Here is an 18,155-nt window from a genome sequence, read left to right as displayed (position 1 = left end):
TAAGGGCAGAAATCCCCTAATATAAGAAAATCTATATATCAAATTATTAAAACAATTCAATATACCTGGCCTACTCAAAAAGGGGTCCAATCTAATATAATAAAGATAATCCAAAAAATACACAAGGTCATATAACTACAATCAGAAAAGCTGCCTGACAATAGTGATGTCTAAATTTTTACTAAAAAGGGAGTTACCACAAGATTTCTGGAGAGCCCTTCCTGATCTTGTGCAGGACCCTGGGACGTAGAGGAAGAGGACAGTAAGCATACAGAAACATCCCCTTCTAAGAAACAGACATGCTGTCCACCTTCCAAGTCAGAGGAAGTTGCCTGTTCAGAGAGGAGGCAAAAAAGGTCCACCTCAGGAATACCCTACCAATTCACTATGTTTAGAAACACCGATTTGTGAAGTATCCGTTCGTGAGGTTGTGTCTGGACCTGCTTGTGGAGTCTGCCAACAAGTTGTATTCTGAAGGAATGTAAACTGCCTAAAGAGTGACCTAATGGCAGCCAAACCCCAGGCCTGAAGGGCTAGTCTGCAAAGAAGAAAAGACCTTGTAACCCCCCGTTTGTTGATGTACTACATAACTGTGGTGTTGTCAGTAAAGATTTTTAATTGGCCTGGGGACCAAAGGGAATGGAAGACCTGAAGAGCAAGAACGAGCACCGTAATTTCTTTTATGTTGACATGGTCTGACCTCTGATGAAGAGGTCATAGACCCTGATTGTTGGAAGAGGCTCCCCTCCCTAGATTTGAAGGGTCTGTTAACAGCTCTTGAGTAGAGGTGGGGATCTAAAAAGGTAAATCTGGATTGAGGGAGATCTACTGAATCCACCCGAGAAATTTGAGTTTGAGACAAAGAAGTAAGAGGATTGGAAATTCAAGAGGGTGACAATGCTGGAGCCAAACTGCCTTCCGGTACCAGAAGTTTTCTCATATGGAACTTGGCAAAGGGCAGCATGGGAATGGTAGATGCCATGAGGTGCAGGACTCAGAGAAATTCTCTTGCTGGAAGGAGAGAAAGAGGAAGCAGACTGTAAATAGGTCATCAGAGAAAGAACCTTGAAAGAAGGAAGAGAACCAACATTGGAATGGTTTGGATTCTGTAGCACAGAAAAATGTGATATTGAGATGGAGTCAGACTTGACTTCCTGAGATTGATGGTGAATTCCAGACTGTGCAGAAGGAGCACAGTGAAGTGCAGATCCTGTAGAAGCCTGGTTTGAGAGGGAGCCTGAAGAAGCAGGTCATTCAGAGAGGGGAATATCTGAATTCCCTGAAGCCTGCAAAAAGCAATTACAGGGGTCAGACATATGATGACCACTGGAGCAGTAGAAAGACCAAATGGCAAACCAGAGAATGGAAAATAATAAGAAGAAACAGAGAAACACACAAAACTTCCTGACAAGAGGGTGAATGGAAATATGAAGATAGGTGTCCTTTAGGTCTTTTGAGACCAAAAAGGCCCATGGAAATAATAGGGGAAACAGAATTTGTAGGGATAGCATCCCAAAGGATGGAATATTTAGAAAAATATTTAGAAAGGAAAGGCCCAGGACTGATGTCAAAGACCCTTTTTTTCTGGGAATCAGAACATTTCTGAAATAAAACACTGCTTCTTTTTGAGTATGGAATGGGCTGAATGGGGCCTAGGTCTGGTAAATCCTGAAGGACCCTGGAAAAATAAGCATGTTGGTCTGGAGGAGGTTGAGGGAGCCCCAAGAAGGGAGGAATGGATTTCCATACCATAAAATAACCTTGACAGTTAATGGACAGAACCAGAGAGTCTGAAGTTATGTTTCCAAACAGGAAAAGACAGGAGAACCCGGCTGAGGGGAAGAGGAGAAAATATGTCAGACGGAGGCAGGTTTGTTCTGAAAAGGGGCTTTTGAGTTTTGGAAGTCTGAGTGGGCTTATCAGAGAATATACTCTTAAAAGCTTTCTTTCCCACAAGGCTGCTTGTGCACAAAGGGAGACTTGGAAAGATATCTTCTCTGAAATATGCGTATGGGACAAACAAAGATTTGTTTAAGATCCTATACCACATTACCTTTATCTTTAAGAGTCTTAAAGCGGCATCAGCCTTACCAAAGGGAGCATCCGGTATTTTGGTTTTAATGTCATCATGTACAGCCTGGAGGTAAAGTCAAGAATACCGCCTTATAACTGAATCAGAAGCAGTAGCCCTAGAACATGCATCGGCTGCATCATAACTACATTTGACTGAGTGACAGGCAACCTGAGAAGTGGAGGTCAACAAGGACAGGGCAGCAATCTTACCTTCAGAATCAGGAAGGTCAGACAAAACCACTCCAAGCTGAGACAACAGAGTCAAAACATATCGTGTCATACGAGTATGATAATTAATGGCCCTAAAGGCCAAATCAGCAGAAGTACATGTGTTTTCCTCAGCATCTCCATATCCCAACTATCTTTATCAGAAGGAAGAAGCTTGGACAAGGGTAAAAGCTGGATGGCTTATCCACAAAAACGCAGACCACCACAGGGTCTAAAGAAGGACAATTGTAGAGGTAATTAAAGATCTCAGGAACCTTATAGACATGGTAAGGGTTCTTATGGGCCAAAGGCTGGGAGTCAAAGGCCAAAGAAGCAGCTGCAAATGTACCCAACAAGGCATCCAACACAGGGGAATAGCAGAAGGTTTAGGAGATTCCACCTGCAACATCTCATAAAAATCCCTTTTGAATATCGCACACTTGAGAGCAATCCCACTTAAAATGTTCTATCATATGAGCTACTGCATCTACAAAACAAAATTTCTCAAAAGGGGGATCGAGACTCAAGGAATCCTCTTCCTCATACCCATAGTCTAAAGGAGAGGCAATCTGGGAGGGGTAAGGCCAGTGACCCATCCCCAGAGTCTCCTCCCTCATCTGAAGAATCAGACTCCCTAGTCCATTTGGCAGGAGTAGAGGACCAAGGAGAAGCAAGAACAGACACCTCTCTGAGGCGGTCATAAAAGCCATCAAAGCATTGAACAAGCCTTGGGTAAAACTCTGCCATTCCTTCATAGAATGCGCAGCAATGAAAAGAACATGCTTAGTTTTCTGTTTCTTCTTAAGAGAGACGTCGGCTTTGACTACGCTAAGAGGTTCTGAGCCACACCTAGACTCGATAAGGTTATCTGGCACTTCTTCCTTATGCAGAATCTGGGTAATATCCCTAGGTCCTTTGGAAATAATCAGTCATGGTTCCCCCTCAACGTCCATGGTGGATGTCTGCAAAGCTTCAGAGGATCTGCAAGAAGTCGGTTCTGTAATGGCCTCCGATAGGTCTGTGGCAGTGGAAACCGGTGTCGGCACTGGACAGTCTTCGGGGGTCTTCACTCACCTTGAGAGAGACACCTGGTGGAGGCTGAATAGCAACAGCTTCAGGCTGAAACATCTTGATGTTCAACTTAAGAGACAGCTGTAGCTCATGGTACGCAGATTCAGCCATGGCAAGAAGATGTAAAGGCTTTGGTATACTGTCCAAATGTTGGGCTATCTTTGGCAGGAGATACCTTAGGTGATGAATACTGTAAAAGTGATATGGAAGGACATCAAAGGAAAGCACAAGCTGACCATTAATCCTTGAAAGCCTCAGAGCAGCATACGCTTCAGCAGCAGAAAAATATGGATTGCAAAAGGCAGTATCATTAAGGCTACGCAAGTCCACAAAGGGACTTGAAATTCATCTGCTTGGTAACCAGAGAAACTGGCATAGAGCATACGAGTTCCTTGACATGAAAAAAGTCACTAGAAAATGGCACAGAGCACAGAAGTTCCTTAACATGATACAAGTCATTTAACCGCCTTCAAAAATCTATATAAAAAGTTCAACATTGTTTAAAGTACAATAATGTAAATGCCTCAATTTATCCTCAGAAGGTAAAACGTGGGATGCATTTTCCCTGAATATCTTGATTTAGCCAGACCCTATTTAAAGAGTCCTTAAATTAAGTAGCTTCTTGTGCAGGTTTATCAGGCATTGTTTAATTGATGACTACATTATAAATTTGCATAGAATGTGGTAGCAGAGAAAGTATGCATGTCTACACACTCCAGATCACAGCGAAACTGCATTTTCTGTATTTGAACTTACTCCTGTATTCACGTCTATATTTCTCACATTTGTGACTCTGCTACCTTCTGTGAAAGGGTTTCTCCACGCAGTCACAAAATATTCTTTCATAGTGTCATGTTGCCACCATTTTCAAGTTATGCTCCCTTGATATTATCATTTTCACTTTGCTGTTTCCTGTCTGAAAGTTACTGTTTCCTTGATCCCAAGGGTATACTTGTCATGCTCTTTCTCCTATGTTTATAGGGCATCTATTACAGAAATTGTACTAGTCTAGCCTTCTTTGCCTTCTATTATCCCTCTCATCTCTGTAGAGAAGGTGTCATCAAATGAGTCAGAATAATATTTCATACAGAGGGATGATGTTTCTGTTATTAGTGCTGCCTAGCTGAGTGTGAACTCCCCAGACATGCAGTATTCTTATGGTTTTATCTAAAAAGACAATTTGATGAAAATACCAAAGATCACTTCAAGTAATTGCTATGGTGATATTTGTGTCTGTGGATCAAGCCCTTTTCATGTCATACTTAAACAAAAGTGTCAGTCAAAAATGATGACACAGAAAGCTATCATCTTTGGCACTAATCTCAATTTTTTATTACCATGAACAATTAAATATTTTACCAGGATAGATTACTTTTTTAGCAAAGGCAACATTTGCAGTTATTTTCATTCCATACTCCCTTACCTCATTGGCTGTGTTGTGTGTTCCAACTATTCTGATTAATGATGCAGGTTGTCTCTCAAATGACAGTATCTGCCAAGACCTGCAACACCAAAGAGATATGGCTTAATTAAAGAAAAGAAAATAATAAATCTTATAGAAAATAAAAAACATTTTGCAAAACTAGATGATCAACAAAAGGATCCTCTCATGGCTCAACAATGAGGATTTTTGGACATTTACCTGGAACCCCAAACTGGTAAGGAGAACAGAGACCCACTTTAAGGACTCTGAGTGGAGAGATGATAAAATCAGCAAGCAAAGGAGAATAGAATTGCTGGAACTGAATTCATCCTCAAGTCTTGGTGAGTACCTTCACAAGGTGGACCCTGTTTTTACAAATTCTCACCAAGATGACTGTATTTTATATAGCATACATCATGGACAGAAGTGGACTAAAAATACAGCTGAGAGGAGTTGTTTTTCTTTCGGCTTTTCCTGGTTAGGGGTCGCCAAAGCGGAACTCTGGTCCGCTAATGATTGGCAGTAGATTTTCTACGATGCCAAGGTTCCAGCTCAACTCCCAACCTTCAACAAAGGAACGCCCATTCACGCATGTCTTTCGAATGCTACTCGACCACTGGGAAGACATGCAGACTCCACACAGTTGGGAGTACAAGTACAAAAATAAAAAAACTACCCAAACTTAGTAGGCGCACTGGTGCCAGGACTTGACAAAAATGACAATGCAGAATCCTCACGACACTGAAACATTCCTACAATGGGAAAAAAAAATATATAAACATATAAACAAAATTTACAGATTTTTGAAAGATATAAACAAGAAATATGGACATGGGAAAGAAAGACAGCTCTGATATGGTACAATATTTATGCAAAGGAGAAAGCCAAATTAATTAATACAAAAAAACAGCTCCAAAGATATTTGAAGAGAAATACAGGCAAAGGCACTCGGATATGGAAAATTTCATAATACAAAAACTAAGATCACAAAGGGGGAATGTAAAAATAGAAACTGAAGTTATAGAATACATGCGATGCAAAGGATTTAGTATATTAAGTATAATACAGGTTATGTCACAGCATGATGGAACGAGTCCCCCAAGTAAGGGGGAACAGGGGGAGTGGGAGTCATCTCAAGAAGAAATATGGACATGGAGGGGGGGGATTTGATACGGTGCAATATTTATGCAAAGGAGAAAGCAAAACTAATCAATATAAAAAAGCAGCACCAAAGATATTTAAATAGAAATATAGGCAAAGGCATCCAGATATGGAAAATTTTACAATACAAAAAAATAAGAAAACAAAGAGGGAAAACAGAAAAGAGTATCAGTAATGGAGAAGTTAAAGAAATAGAAAATGAAGTTACGGACTACCTGCAAATTGAAGGATTTAGTGTATAAAATCTAACTCTGATATCACAGCATGACAGAACAATGAATCCCCAAATTAATGAGAAACCAGTGCAGAGGGAAGCATCTGATCAGTTGCTATATTAAGATACTTTGCAGCCTTCAGAAGAAAACCAGTACACAAGTTCAGTTAGAGTTGCACAGCAAGGGAAGGAAAGTACAGTTGTGTACACTTACCATAAATGTAGATGTTCGAGTGTGTTCACTGTTGCAGTCATCATATTAGGGTTATCTGCTTGCAGTAGCCCTCAGCTGGCCTGATTATCAAAGTCTTGGGTCCTGTGTCGGTTGCTGTCTCATCTTCCATGACGTCAGGTAGTCAGGGGTATAAAGCATGCAGCAGACACCATTACATCAGTTTTTCTTGCCCCAGATGTCAGGTGCCCCCATAATGGGAAGCAATTACATATATACAAGGTTACATCTCCAACAAAAAAGCAAATACACCAAAAAGCTTTAAGCACAGTAAGCAAGAATAGAGGTACAAGCCAATATAAGTCAGGGGGTTGGAGGGAGGGTAACTAGGACTGCAACAGTGAATACACTCGAACATCTACATTTATGGTAAATGTACACAACTGTACTATGCTCTTCATGTTTCACTGTTGCAGTCATCACATTTGGGTAGATTCCCAAAGCTACGGATGGGAGGAGGAAATTAGATAGCATTAGGACCAGCTATAAGGCCTGCAAGACTGCAGTGGCAAAACTAGCTCTGGATTTAGAGAAAATTGGCAAGTGATAATGCTTGGTGAAAGTATGTACAGAACTCCAGGTAGCAGCTTTTAGTATGTCCCTGGTAGGGACACCTCTGAGAAAGGCTGCAGAGGTAGATGCAGCCCTGGTTGAATGTGGTCTAATCCCCTGTGGGGTAGGTTTTCCATGGTGCTTATAGCAGAAATGAATGCAATGACCTATCCATTTAGAAATGGTTTGCTTTGAAATGGCCTTCCCCTCTGCCCCTGCAGCAAATGCAACCAGCATCTGTTCAGATTTCCTGAGAGGTTTAGTTCTGTCCAAATAAAATCTAAGTTGTCTGTGCACATCCAAGGAGTGCATTATCCATTCCCCTTTGTTCTGTGGATTAGAAAAGAAGTGAAAGGACTGATTAAGGGCTACACTGGATACCTTGGGCATGAAGAAGGAACTGGTCCTGAGGGACACCCTGTCCGCATGAAAAATGATAAAAGACTTCACTGCCATGAGGGCTTGTAATTCAGACACTCTTCTTGCTGAAGTGATGGCTAAAAGGAAGGCAGTTTTCCAAGAAAGGAATTTCAACTCTGCATTTGCAGCTGGCTCAAAAGGAGGTTGAATGAGTTTTTCCAATACAAAGTTAAAGTCCCAGGCTGGAGTAGGGGCTCTCCTGGGTGGTCTTAAGTTTTTGGCCCCTCTGAGGAACTGCTTCAGCAGTGGATGAGAGAAAAAGGGTGGTTCTGTGTTATAATAAGCTGAAATGGCTGAGGCATGAATTTTGATGGAGGAAAAGGAAAGGCCCTTGTGAAGCATCTCAGTTAAGTATTGAAGAATCTGAGGTAAATTGGGCTCTGCTGTGCCCATCCCCTGAGTTTGGTTCCAGGAACAGAATCATTTCCATTTTTCAGCATAGGATTTTCTAGTACTAGGCATCCTTGCCTCCAGAATGAGATCCAACACTTGTTTGCTGAGGGATGGTAGCGGAGAGATCAGGTAATTAGCCAGGCTGCCAGATTCAGTGTTTGAAGCTGTGGGTGCAGAATCTGGTCCTTCTGCTAGGACAGCAGGGCAGGGGTCTGAGGCAGGTGCCATGGTGCCAGCGGTGACATAATGGGCAAAAGGGGGTACTAGTGTTGGCATGGTCAGTCTGGTGCAATCAGTATCATCCTTGGTTTGTCCTGTTTGATCTTTAGTAGTACCTTGGAGAGGAGAGGCAGAGGGGGAAAGGCATAAACTGAAAGGTTTTTCCAGGTGAAGGACGGGGCATCCACTTTCCAAGCCTGTTTGTGGGGAGTCCTTGTGCAGAATGTTTCCAACTGGTAGTTCTGGGGGGAGGCAAACAGGTTTATATCTAGGTTCCCTCATTTGTTTCTCAACATGTTGAATATCTTTGGTTCCAGTTTCCACTCGTGTGGGTCCATGAGATTTCTGCTTAGGTCGTCTGCCAGTGTATTTAGCTTTCCTGGCAGGAATTGAGCCTGTAGGTGCACCTGGTAGCTCAAGGCTGTGTTCCACAGAGCCATGGCTAGTCTGCAGAGAGGGTATGAGTGGGTTCCCCCTGCTTGTTTGTGTACCGCATGACAGTGGTGTTGTCCAGCTTTACCATTAATTGCCCTGGAAGAATATGGTCCTTGAAGGCTGTCAAGAGTATTCTGTACAGCTAACATTCCTTTTTGATTAATATGCAGGTGCATTTGACTTGGGTTCCATTTGCCCTGAATGCACTTCCCTGCCAAGTGAGCCCCCCATGCATAGTCTGATGTGTCTGTTGTTAGGGTTTGGGTGGCAGGGGGTAGAGTGAATGGCAGTCCCTTGTTTTGGTGGCAGGCCTCCGCCCACCAAAGGAACTCTATCTGTAGACAAGGTATGATAGGAATCATTGCTTCTAGATCCTGAGAATGTTGACAGCATAGGCTTTTTAGATACCACTGTAGTTCCCTCATATGCAGTCTTGCATATGGAATTAGGATAATGTAGGAGGCCATGAACCCCAGAGCTTGCAGTATTTTCCTTGCAGATAGCTGGGTCTTTGTGGCCAGCAGTTTGAAGTAGGCTGTCAAATGAACTTGTTTCTCTGGCATGAGGAAAGCCATCTGGGAAGTTGTGCTCAAGCTTGCTCCCAGGAATACAATTTGTTGGCAGGGTACAAGATGTGATTTCTTTGCGTTTATGGTGTACCCCAGAGTAGTTAGCAATTTCTGTACAAACACCAGATGACTCAATAGTACGTCCTGGCTTTCTGCCTGAATTAGACAATCATCCGGGTAGGGATATATTTGGATATTTCTTTGCCTGCAAAATGCAATGACTGGAGCTAGACACTTTGTAAATACCCTGGGCGCAGTAGATAAGCCAAAGGGCAGTGCAGAGAACTGACAGTGCATGTAGCCTGCTTTGAAGTGTAGGTATCTTCTGCAAGATTCTCTTATTGGGATGTGCAGGTAGGCTTCCTTTCAATCCAGTGTTGCCAACCAGGCATCCTTGCCTAGCATAGGAAGCAGCTGGTGAAGAGTTAGCATCTTGAATTTTGGGATCACCAAAAAAGTGTTTAGGCTAGAGAGGTCCAGGATAGGATGCCAGAAGTTGTCTTTTATGGGTATCTGGAAAAGTCTTGAGTAAAAACCTTGTCCCTTTTCCTCTTCTGGAACAGGTTTAATAGCCCTGATGGTTAAGAGAGAGAGAATTTGCTTTTGAGCCTCTGCCCACTGATTTGAGGGTAGATCTGGCCAACTGTTTGGGGTTGGTAAGGAGTGAAAGTGGAATCTGTATCCTTGGGAAACTATATTTAAAACCCATTTGTCCCGGGTAATGAGTTCCCAATTTTTTGCATGCAGGGCAATTTTTCCCCCTAAAGGAACAGCCAGTTGTGCAGGGCTTGGAAGATTTAAAGTTAAGTCATTGAGACAGTTTACCATAGGGAGGAGTCTTACCACTCCCTGCTTTGGAAGTGGGAGCCCCCCACTACTTAGTCCTGTGAGTACCTTGGTACTGAAGTCTGGGTGTTCTGCTGGTTCTGGGTTTGGACTGAGAAGGTCTGAAAGAGGCAGGAAAGGACCAATTTTTAGAGGGCCAATGCCTACTAAATCTGGGAGGCTGTATTTGCAGGAAATCTTTAACAGTTTGCATAGATTTAGCTTTTTCCTCCATCCTTTTAAGTGCTTCTTCTGCTTTGTTGCCAAACAGGCAGTCTTGGTTTAAGGGAGCATCCAGCAATTTAGGTTTAACATGATCTGGCAAATATTGCTCCTTAAGCCAAGCATGCCTTCTAAGTACAGACCCTGTGACAGCAGCCCTGCAAGATGCCTCTAGTGAATCAAAACCACATTGCAAAGTATGTTTTCCAACTTGTTCAGCAGAATGCATTAAATCCTGTAAATTTTATTTTCAGCACAGTCAGGAATCAACATCATTTTCTGCTTAAGCAATCCAATAATATGCTGCTGATACTTTAAATCCTGTAAATCTTTACTTTCAGCACAGTCAGGAATCAACATAATTTTCTGTTTAAGCAATAACATATGAAACTGGCAGTTTAAGGCCCTAATGGCCAAGGTTGCAGAAGTGTATACCTTCTTACTCCATCTATCCAGCGCCCTGGAATCTCTATCAGAGGGGGTAGGATTATTAGCAGTAGTAGCCTTAATACCCTTGGGTCCCTGTGAAATGGTCTCAGGATCCACAGTAGGATTTTCAGAGAGGAACTTGTGAGAGTCAGGAAACCTGTAATATCTATCAGGTTTTCTAGGAGCAGGAGGTAAAGAGTCTGGGGCCAAGCTAAATTCCGAAAAGGCATCATCAACAATGTCCAGTACAGGGGGGATAGCTAAGGGCCTGTGTTGGGGCAGGAGTAAAAAAATCCGTAAGCCTCTTTTTAGAGTCACAGTAATCCTGGCTTTCCCAGCGGAAATGCTCCCTAAGAGTATGCAAGGTTTCACCAAAAGAGAAATCCTCTGGAGGGGAAGCAGAGGGAATAGAGTCCTCTGCATCAGAATCCTCATAGGTAGATAAGGGTAAACCCTGGTCATCAGAGGAAACAGAAATTTCAGAGTCCTGTTCAGAAGAATCATAAGGAAACTCAGTCCTAGGTCTTTTGGAGGGCGAAGGGTGGCTTCCCCTGATTAGAGTAAGGCCATTCTTATCATTTGTTTTTTAGGCATAGAGGCCTGACCATGCGGTCTGGGCATCGGTTTTCTAGGCATGGTTCGAGTTTTAGGCCTTGAAGAAGAAGATGGCGTTGGTTTAATATGCAAGTCAATAGGCCTGTATACACCCTCAGAAGCCGGTACCTGCACAGCAGCTCCAGACCCATCCAAGGTAGAAACATCCACAGGTTCCACAGTTGAAGCATCTCGCGGCATAACGTACTCCGAATGGGTCTCAGTAGAGGCCTGCAAATCTGAAGTAGTGGGTATCAGGGGCTGCGAAAATGCCTGCACCTGCGAACTGGCGACTAGCTCAGGAGAAGTGTCGTCGGCAGCTTTGGACCTATGCGATCTGTCTCTGTCTTTATCTTTGCGTTTTTTCAGAATGTCGGTAGTCGGGTGGCTTACCGAAGCTATATCTGGATAATTGAACTGAGTACCAAAATATTTAGAAGTGTAAATAAACCGATGACGAATAGTTTGTTGTTTAAATAAGGCACAAAACTGACAGCGAGGTACAGCATGGTCAGGGCCTAAGCAAGGAATGCAGTACGAATGAAAATCTTTATGAGATATTTGCTTTCCACAAGAAATACAATTATTAACTTTTACTGACATCGGTTTACAGCAAGTAAAAGTTTCCCCAATGGGGTACTTAGCTTAGTTGAAGACTTTGGTTCTGAAACTCGAAAACAAAAATTTCAGGAGTCGGCCGACCGGCACTTGCGAACTGCTTCTGCTTTGGGCACCGCATGGCAAGAAAGACTGATGTAATGGTGTCGGCTGCATGCTTTATACCCCTGACGTCATGGAAGATGAGACAGCAACAGACGAGGACCCAAGACTGATAATCAGGCCAACTGAGGGCTACTGCAAGCAGATAACCCTAATGTGATGACTGCAACAGTGAAACATGAAGAACATCAGGAAACTGTGGCAACTTTGAGAAAGTCAGTGTTGTGGAGTGATAGGTCATTGAGTTCCCATATGAAAGAGCAACAGATGACAAAGGGTGAAGCTGAAGAGAATATGGCACAGGAAGATTTTCTGGAACTTTCTATATAATGCCCGTAGGAAACAGAGAACAAAGAATGTGTCCCTTAGTTTAGAAGAAAATGTTCTAAGGGAAGAATTGCTTGAATTAATAGATATGGATATACATATTAAGATCAATGAAAGAAATAGACTACAAAAAGTGATTAAGACTGAAAATGTTAAAAGTTTGATAAAATAAATGAACACAGTAAGACTGTTTATAGAAATTCATGCAATATAACAGAAATAAATTGGAAATATTACTGTGCAGCTAAATTAATAACAGATATTGTCTTACTATAAAAACAAAGGGCAGTAAGGGAAAGGAAGGGGACAAATCAAATGCCATCATGGAAGTATCTAATAGAGAAAACTATAAAGCAATTAAGACAAGAAGTGTCACTGTTAGAAAAGTACAGATGAGGGAACGGATCAAAAAATAGTCAGAAAGATAAACATGATAAAAGCAACGCTCACTATCAAAACAGACCAGTAACTATTTTACACTATTGCAAATAATAAACCAATGATATCAACACAGGCAGAAAAACTTAGAATACATACAGGTAAATACAAAGGAAAAGTGCAAAATAAGCAATTTACTGATGACCCAAAAGGTTTTACAGAGAATTGGGAAACAATGCAAAAGGAATAGAACCACCACCATAAATACAAGAAATAGGCAAAGTCTGGACAAACATCTATGAAGATTCTTGGAAAATAAAGATGCTAAATGGATAGAAGAAGTAAAAAAGAAGTTGTTCAAATGTACAAATGGGATAAAGGAACGGCCAGAGAAACAAACAAAATTAAGAAAAACTCCTAATTGGAAAACCCAGTGCTCAGATGCAGTACTTAACTTCTGGCTAAAAGAATTAACATTTTTACACGAAGATTTAACCATGAGTAAGAACTATTTACAGTGGATATAAAAAGTGTACACATCCCTGTTAAAATGACAGGTTTTTGTGAAATAAAAATATGAGACCACAATAAATCATTTAAAAACTTTTCCCACCTTTAATGTGACCTATAACCTGTACAATTCAATTGAAAAACAAACAAATCTGTTAGGGGATAAAAAATAAAAACGTACAATAAGCTGGTAAAGTGTGCAGACCCTTAAACTAATACTTTGTTGAAGCACCTTTTGATTTAATTACAACATTCAGTCTTCTTGAGTAAGAGTCTATCAGCATGGCACATCTTGACTACTCTTCCTTGCAAAAGTGCTCCAAATCTGTCAGATTGCGAGGGCATCTCTTGTGCACAAGCCCTCTTCAGGTCACCCCACATATTTTCTATTGGATTTAGGTCTGGGCTCTGGCTGGGCCATTCCAAAACTTTAATTTTTGTCTGGTGAAGCCATTCTTTTGTTGATGTGGATGTATGCTTGGGTTCACTGTCATGTTGAAAGGTGAAATTCCTCTTCATCATCAGCTTTCTAGCAGACGCCTGAAGGATTTGGGCCAAAAGTGACTGGTATTTGGAACTGTTCACAATTCCCTCCACCTTGACTAAAGCCCTAGTTCCAGCTGAAGAAAAGCAACCCCAAGCATGATACTGCCGCCACCATGCTTCATCATGAGGATGGTGTTCTTCTGGTGATGTGAAGTGTTATTTTTCTGCCAAATGTACCTTTTGGAATTGTGGCCATACAGTTCAACCTTGGTCTCATCAGACCACAACACATTTTCCCACATGCTTTTGGGATACATGCTGTATTGTTTTGCAAATTTTAGCCATGCCTGGATGTTTTTCTGTGTAAGAAAATGCTTCCATCTTGCAACCCTACCCCATAGGCCAGGCATATGGAGAATATGGGAGATTGTTGTCACATGTAGTACACAACCAGTACTTGCCAGAAATTCCTGTAGCTCCTTCAGTGTTGCTGTAGGTTTCTTGGTAGCTTCCCTAACCTGTTTTCATCTTGTCTTTTCATCAGTTTTGGAGGGATGTCCAGTTCTTTGCAACATCACTGTTGTCCCATATTTTCCCTACTTTTTTGATGACTGCCTTCACTGTGTTACATAGTATATCCAATGCTGTGGAAATTTTTTGTACCCTTCTCCTGACTGATGCCTTTCAACAATGAAAGCCCTTTGATGCTTTGTGAGCTCTCTGTGAACCATGGCTTTTGCTGTTGCATTCAACTGAGTAAATGTCAGGAAAATCTTACTAGGACAGCCAAACTTTATTTGTGGTTAATCAGTCTCTTTAATTGATGGATGGTGTGTACCCAAGAAGACTGAATGTTGTAATTAAAGCTAAAGGTGCTTCAACAAAGTATTAGTTTAGGTTCTGCACACTTATGCAACCTGCGTATTGTACGTTTTTTATTTTTTTATATTTTTCCCCTAACAGATTTGTTTGTTTTTCAATTGAATTGTACAGGTTATAGATTACATTAAAAGGTAGGGAAAGTTTTGAAAAGGTTTATTGTGGTCTCATTTTTTATATCACAAAAACTTGGCATTTTAACAGGGGTATGTGCACTTTTTATATACACTGTATATTTGCACCTCAGACAGACACCAAAAGTACAGTTTTGTACCTACCATAAATGTAGATGTTCGAGTGTTCACACTGCTGCAGTCATCATACTTGGGTTATCCTGCCGTGAGGCGGTCCCGCAGTCGGCCAGAGTTCCAAAGTCTTGGTCCGGCGTCGGTTGCTGTCGCTTCTTCCCTGACGTCAGTGCGCCAGGGGTATATAAGAGGCATCCGACGCCATTTTTTTCAGTTTTTCTTGCCCCAGATGTCAGGTGCCCCCTAGTAGGTGGGCAATACATATTGCCAATGAAACATGTACATAAAATACAAAGAAAACCTTCAGTTACAAGCAAATACACCACAAAGGTTGTATCAGATAGAAAGGTATAGAAAAGTGCAGCTAGTTCAGAGGGGATGGAGAGAGGGTAACCTGGACTGCAGCAGTGTGAACACTCGAACATCTACATTTATGGTTGGTACAAAACTGTACTATGTTCATCGTGTTACACTGCTGCAGTCATCACACTTGGGTTGAATCCCAAAGCTAAGGATGGGTGGTGGAGTTAAACAGGGTTTGGAGAAGCTAGTAGGCCCTGCAGAACTGCAGTGGCAAAGCCAGCTCTAGTCTTAGAGTATAGAGGTAAGTGATAGTGCTTGGTGAAGGTGTGCACTGAACTCCAAGTTGCAGCTTCCAAAATATCCTTGGTTGGTACCCCCCTGAGAAAGGCTGTTGATGCAGCTGTAGCCCTGGTGGAGTGGGACCTAATGCTAGCAGATACCGGTTTCTTTCCCATGATGTGTGTAACAGAAACGTATACAATGTCCTATCCATTTTTAAATGGTCTGTTTTGAGATAGCTTTTCCTTGTGATCCTGCAGCATAGGATACAAAGAGCTGGTCAGATTTTCTGAAAGCCTTAGTTTTATCCAAGTAGTAACGTAATTGCCTGTGAATGTCCAAAGAGTGCAGGAGTCTTTCTCCTTTGTTCTGAGGGTTTGGGAAAAAGGTGGGTAAATGAATGGTTTGGTTTAGGGCCACACTGGATACCACCTTTGGCATAAAGGAAGGGTTAGTCCGTACAGTGACTCTATCTTGATGAAAAATGAGGAAAGGCTCCACTGCCATTAGGGCCTGTAGCTCTGAGACGCTTCTAGCTGAAGTTATAGCTACTAGCAGGGCAGTTTTCCATGATAGAAACTTTAAATCAGCTGAAATAGCTGGTTCAAAGGGCGGCAGTGTAAGCTTTTCCAGAACAAAGTTGAGATCCCAAGTTGGTGTTGGTGATCTCCTGGGCGGTCTTATGTTCTTAGCCCCTCTGAGGTACTGTCTTAGGAGTGGATGTGAAAATAAAGGAGGATCCGTGTTGTAGTGAGCTGAAATTGCTGAGGCGTGGACCTTAATAGATGAAAAAGAAAGTCCTTTGTGCAACATCTCAGTTAAATATTGTAGAATCTGAGGAATATTTGGAGCAAGGGGATTTTGGCCTTTAGCCTGGTTCCAGGCGCAAAATCTTTTCCATTTGTCTGAATAGGCTTTCCTGGTGCTGGGCCTCCTGGCCTCCAGAATGACATCCATAACAGCTTTAGATAGAGGTGTTGGCTGGTTGTTTAGGTAATTTGCCATGCAGCCAGATTTAAAGTCTTGAGCTGGCTGTGTAGAATCTGATTGTTTTGCTGAGTGAGCAGGTGAGGAATTTGGGGTAAAATCCATGGTGGGCCATGTTCCTTAGTATTGGATACCAGAGCTGGCATGGCCAGTCTGGAGCAATGAGTATCATTTGTGGCCTTTCTAATCTGACTTTCAGCAGCACCTTTGCTAGAAGAGGCAGTGGAGGAAAGGCATACACTGTTAATGTTTTCCAACTGAATGAGAGGGCGTCCACTTTCCAAGCTAGTGGGTGGAATGTCCTTGTGCAAAATTTTCTAAGTTGGTAGTTTTGGGGGTTGGCAAACAGATCTATGTCTGGGCGTCCCCATTTTTGAGTGATCATTGCAAATACTTGTGGATCCAGTCTCCACTCGTGGGATCCATGAAGTCTCTGCTTAGGTCGTCTGCCAATGTGTTTTTCTTTCCTGGCAGGAATTGTGCTTGTAGTTGAACTTGGTAAGTCAGTGCTGTGTTCCACAAGGTCATTGCTTGCCTGCATAGGGGGCAAGAGTGTGTGCCCCCTTGCTTGTTTATGTACCACATTACTGTGGTATTGTCCGTCTTTATTAGGAGTTGTCCTGGATGTAAGAGGTCCTTGAAAGCTGTTAGGGCATTCTGTACAGCTAGCATTTCTTTTTGATTGATATGCAGATGCCTTTGATCTGTATCCCATTTGCCCTGAATGCACTGTCCTGCCATGTGTGCTCCCCAAGCATAGTCCGATGCATCTGTTGTTATAGTTTGCCTGGCTGTGGGCAAGGTAAAAGGCTGACCCTTGTTGAGGTGACATGCCTGTGCCCACCATAGAAACTCCTGTTGAAGGCAGGGAATGAGTGGTATCATTGTTTCCAAGCTGTGGCTGTGCTGTGTCCATACGCTCTTCAGGTACCATTGTAATTTCCTCATATGCAGTTTTGCAAATGGTATTAGGAGTATGCAAGATGCCATGAATCCCAAGGCTTGCAGAATTTTTCTTGCAGGGAGTTGGGTCTTTGTTGCCATAATTTTGAAGTACTGAGTCAGCTGTTGCTGCTTGTCTGGCATGAGATAAGCCATCTGGGCCGTTGTAATCAAGCTGGCACCCAGGAATGTTATGTTCTGTGAGGGCACTAGTTTTGATTTCTTTTCGTTTACTGTGTACCCTAGGCAACTTAAAAGGTGTTTGACAAATGCCAGATGCTTTAAAAGAATGCCCTTGCTTTCTGCTTGAATAAGGCAGTCGTCCAGGTATGGGTATATTTGAATTCCACTTTGTCTGCAATATGCAATTACTGGTGCCAGGCATTTTGTGAAGACCCTGGGCGCAGTAGATAAGCCAAAGGGCAGTGCAGAGAATTGATAATGAGTTGAACCTGCAATGAAACAGAGGTATCTTCTGCAATTTTGTCTGATAGGGACATGCAGGTATGCCTCCTTGAGATCCAACATTACTAGCCAAGCCTTCTTGCCCAGCATGGGAAGAAGCTGCTGTAGTGTTAGTATCTTGAATTTGGGTACTTGGAGATAGGGGTTTAGAATTGAAAGGTCCAAAATGGGTCTCTAGGCTTTGTCCTTTCTGGGGACTAGAAAGAGTCTTGAGTAAAATCCTTGTCCTTGCTCCTGTGTAGGTACCTGTTGAATGGCTCTCATGTCCATGAGAGCTGTAATTTGTTTTTGTGCCTCCGCCCACTGATTTGGTGACAGGTTTGGCATTCCTTTTTTCCTTGGCAAGGTGTGAAAGTGGAATCTGTATCCTTGTGAAACAATGTTTAGGACCCATTTGTCTTTTGTGATGATGTGCCAGTTGTCTGCAAAAAGTGCTAATTTTCCTCCCAAGGGAGCTGCCAAGAGAGATTTGTTTGGCAGTCTGAGGGTTAAGTCATTGTGTTTGTCTTCTGTTAGTTTGGGGCCTTTCTTCTCCTCCTTTCTGGGTAGCGGCACCCCATTGGCGAGGTTTGTAAGGGCATTGTGACTGACC

The 18,155-nt window shown here is 42.3% G+C and overlaps 1 protein-coding gene across 1 annotated transcript in view; it reads right to left on the bottom strand.

Moving 5' to 3' along the window:
• BTBD9 (BTB domain containing 9) overlaps window positions 1-18,155 on the bottom strand; it is a 912,643-nt gene that overhangs the window by 71,748 nt on the left and 822,740 nt on the right. The window contains exon 10 of the mRNA XM_044060308.1: window positions 4,775-4,853. Coding sequence (XP_043916243.1) covers window positions 4,775-4,853 — 79 coding nt within the window. The remainder of the gene's footprint in view (window positions 1-4,774; window positions 4,854-18,155) is intronic.

This window comes from Protopterus annectens, chromosome 1.part0 (assembly GCF_019279795.1).
Source record: "Protopterus annectens isolate FY-2018-M chromosome 1.part0, PAN1.0, whole genome shotgun sequence".
NCBI lineage: Eukaryota > Metazoa > Chordata > Ceratodontiformes > Protopteridae > Protopterus > Protopterus annectens.
This window is presented reverse-complemented; position numbering and strand designations above follow the sequence as displayed.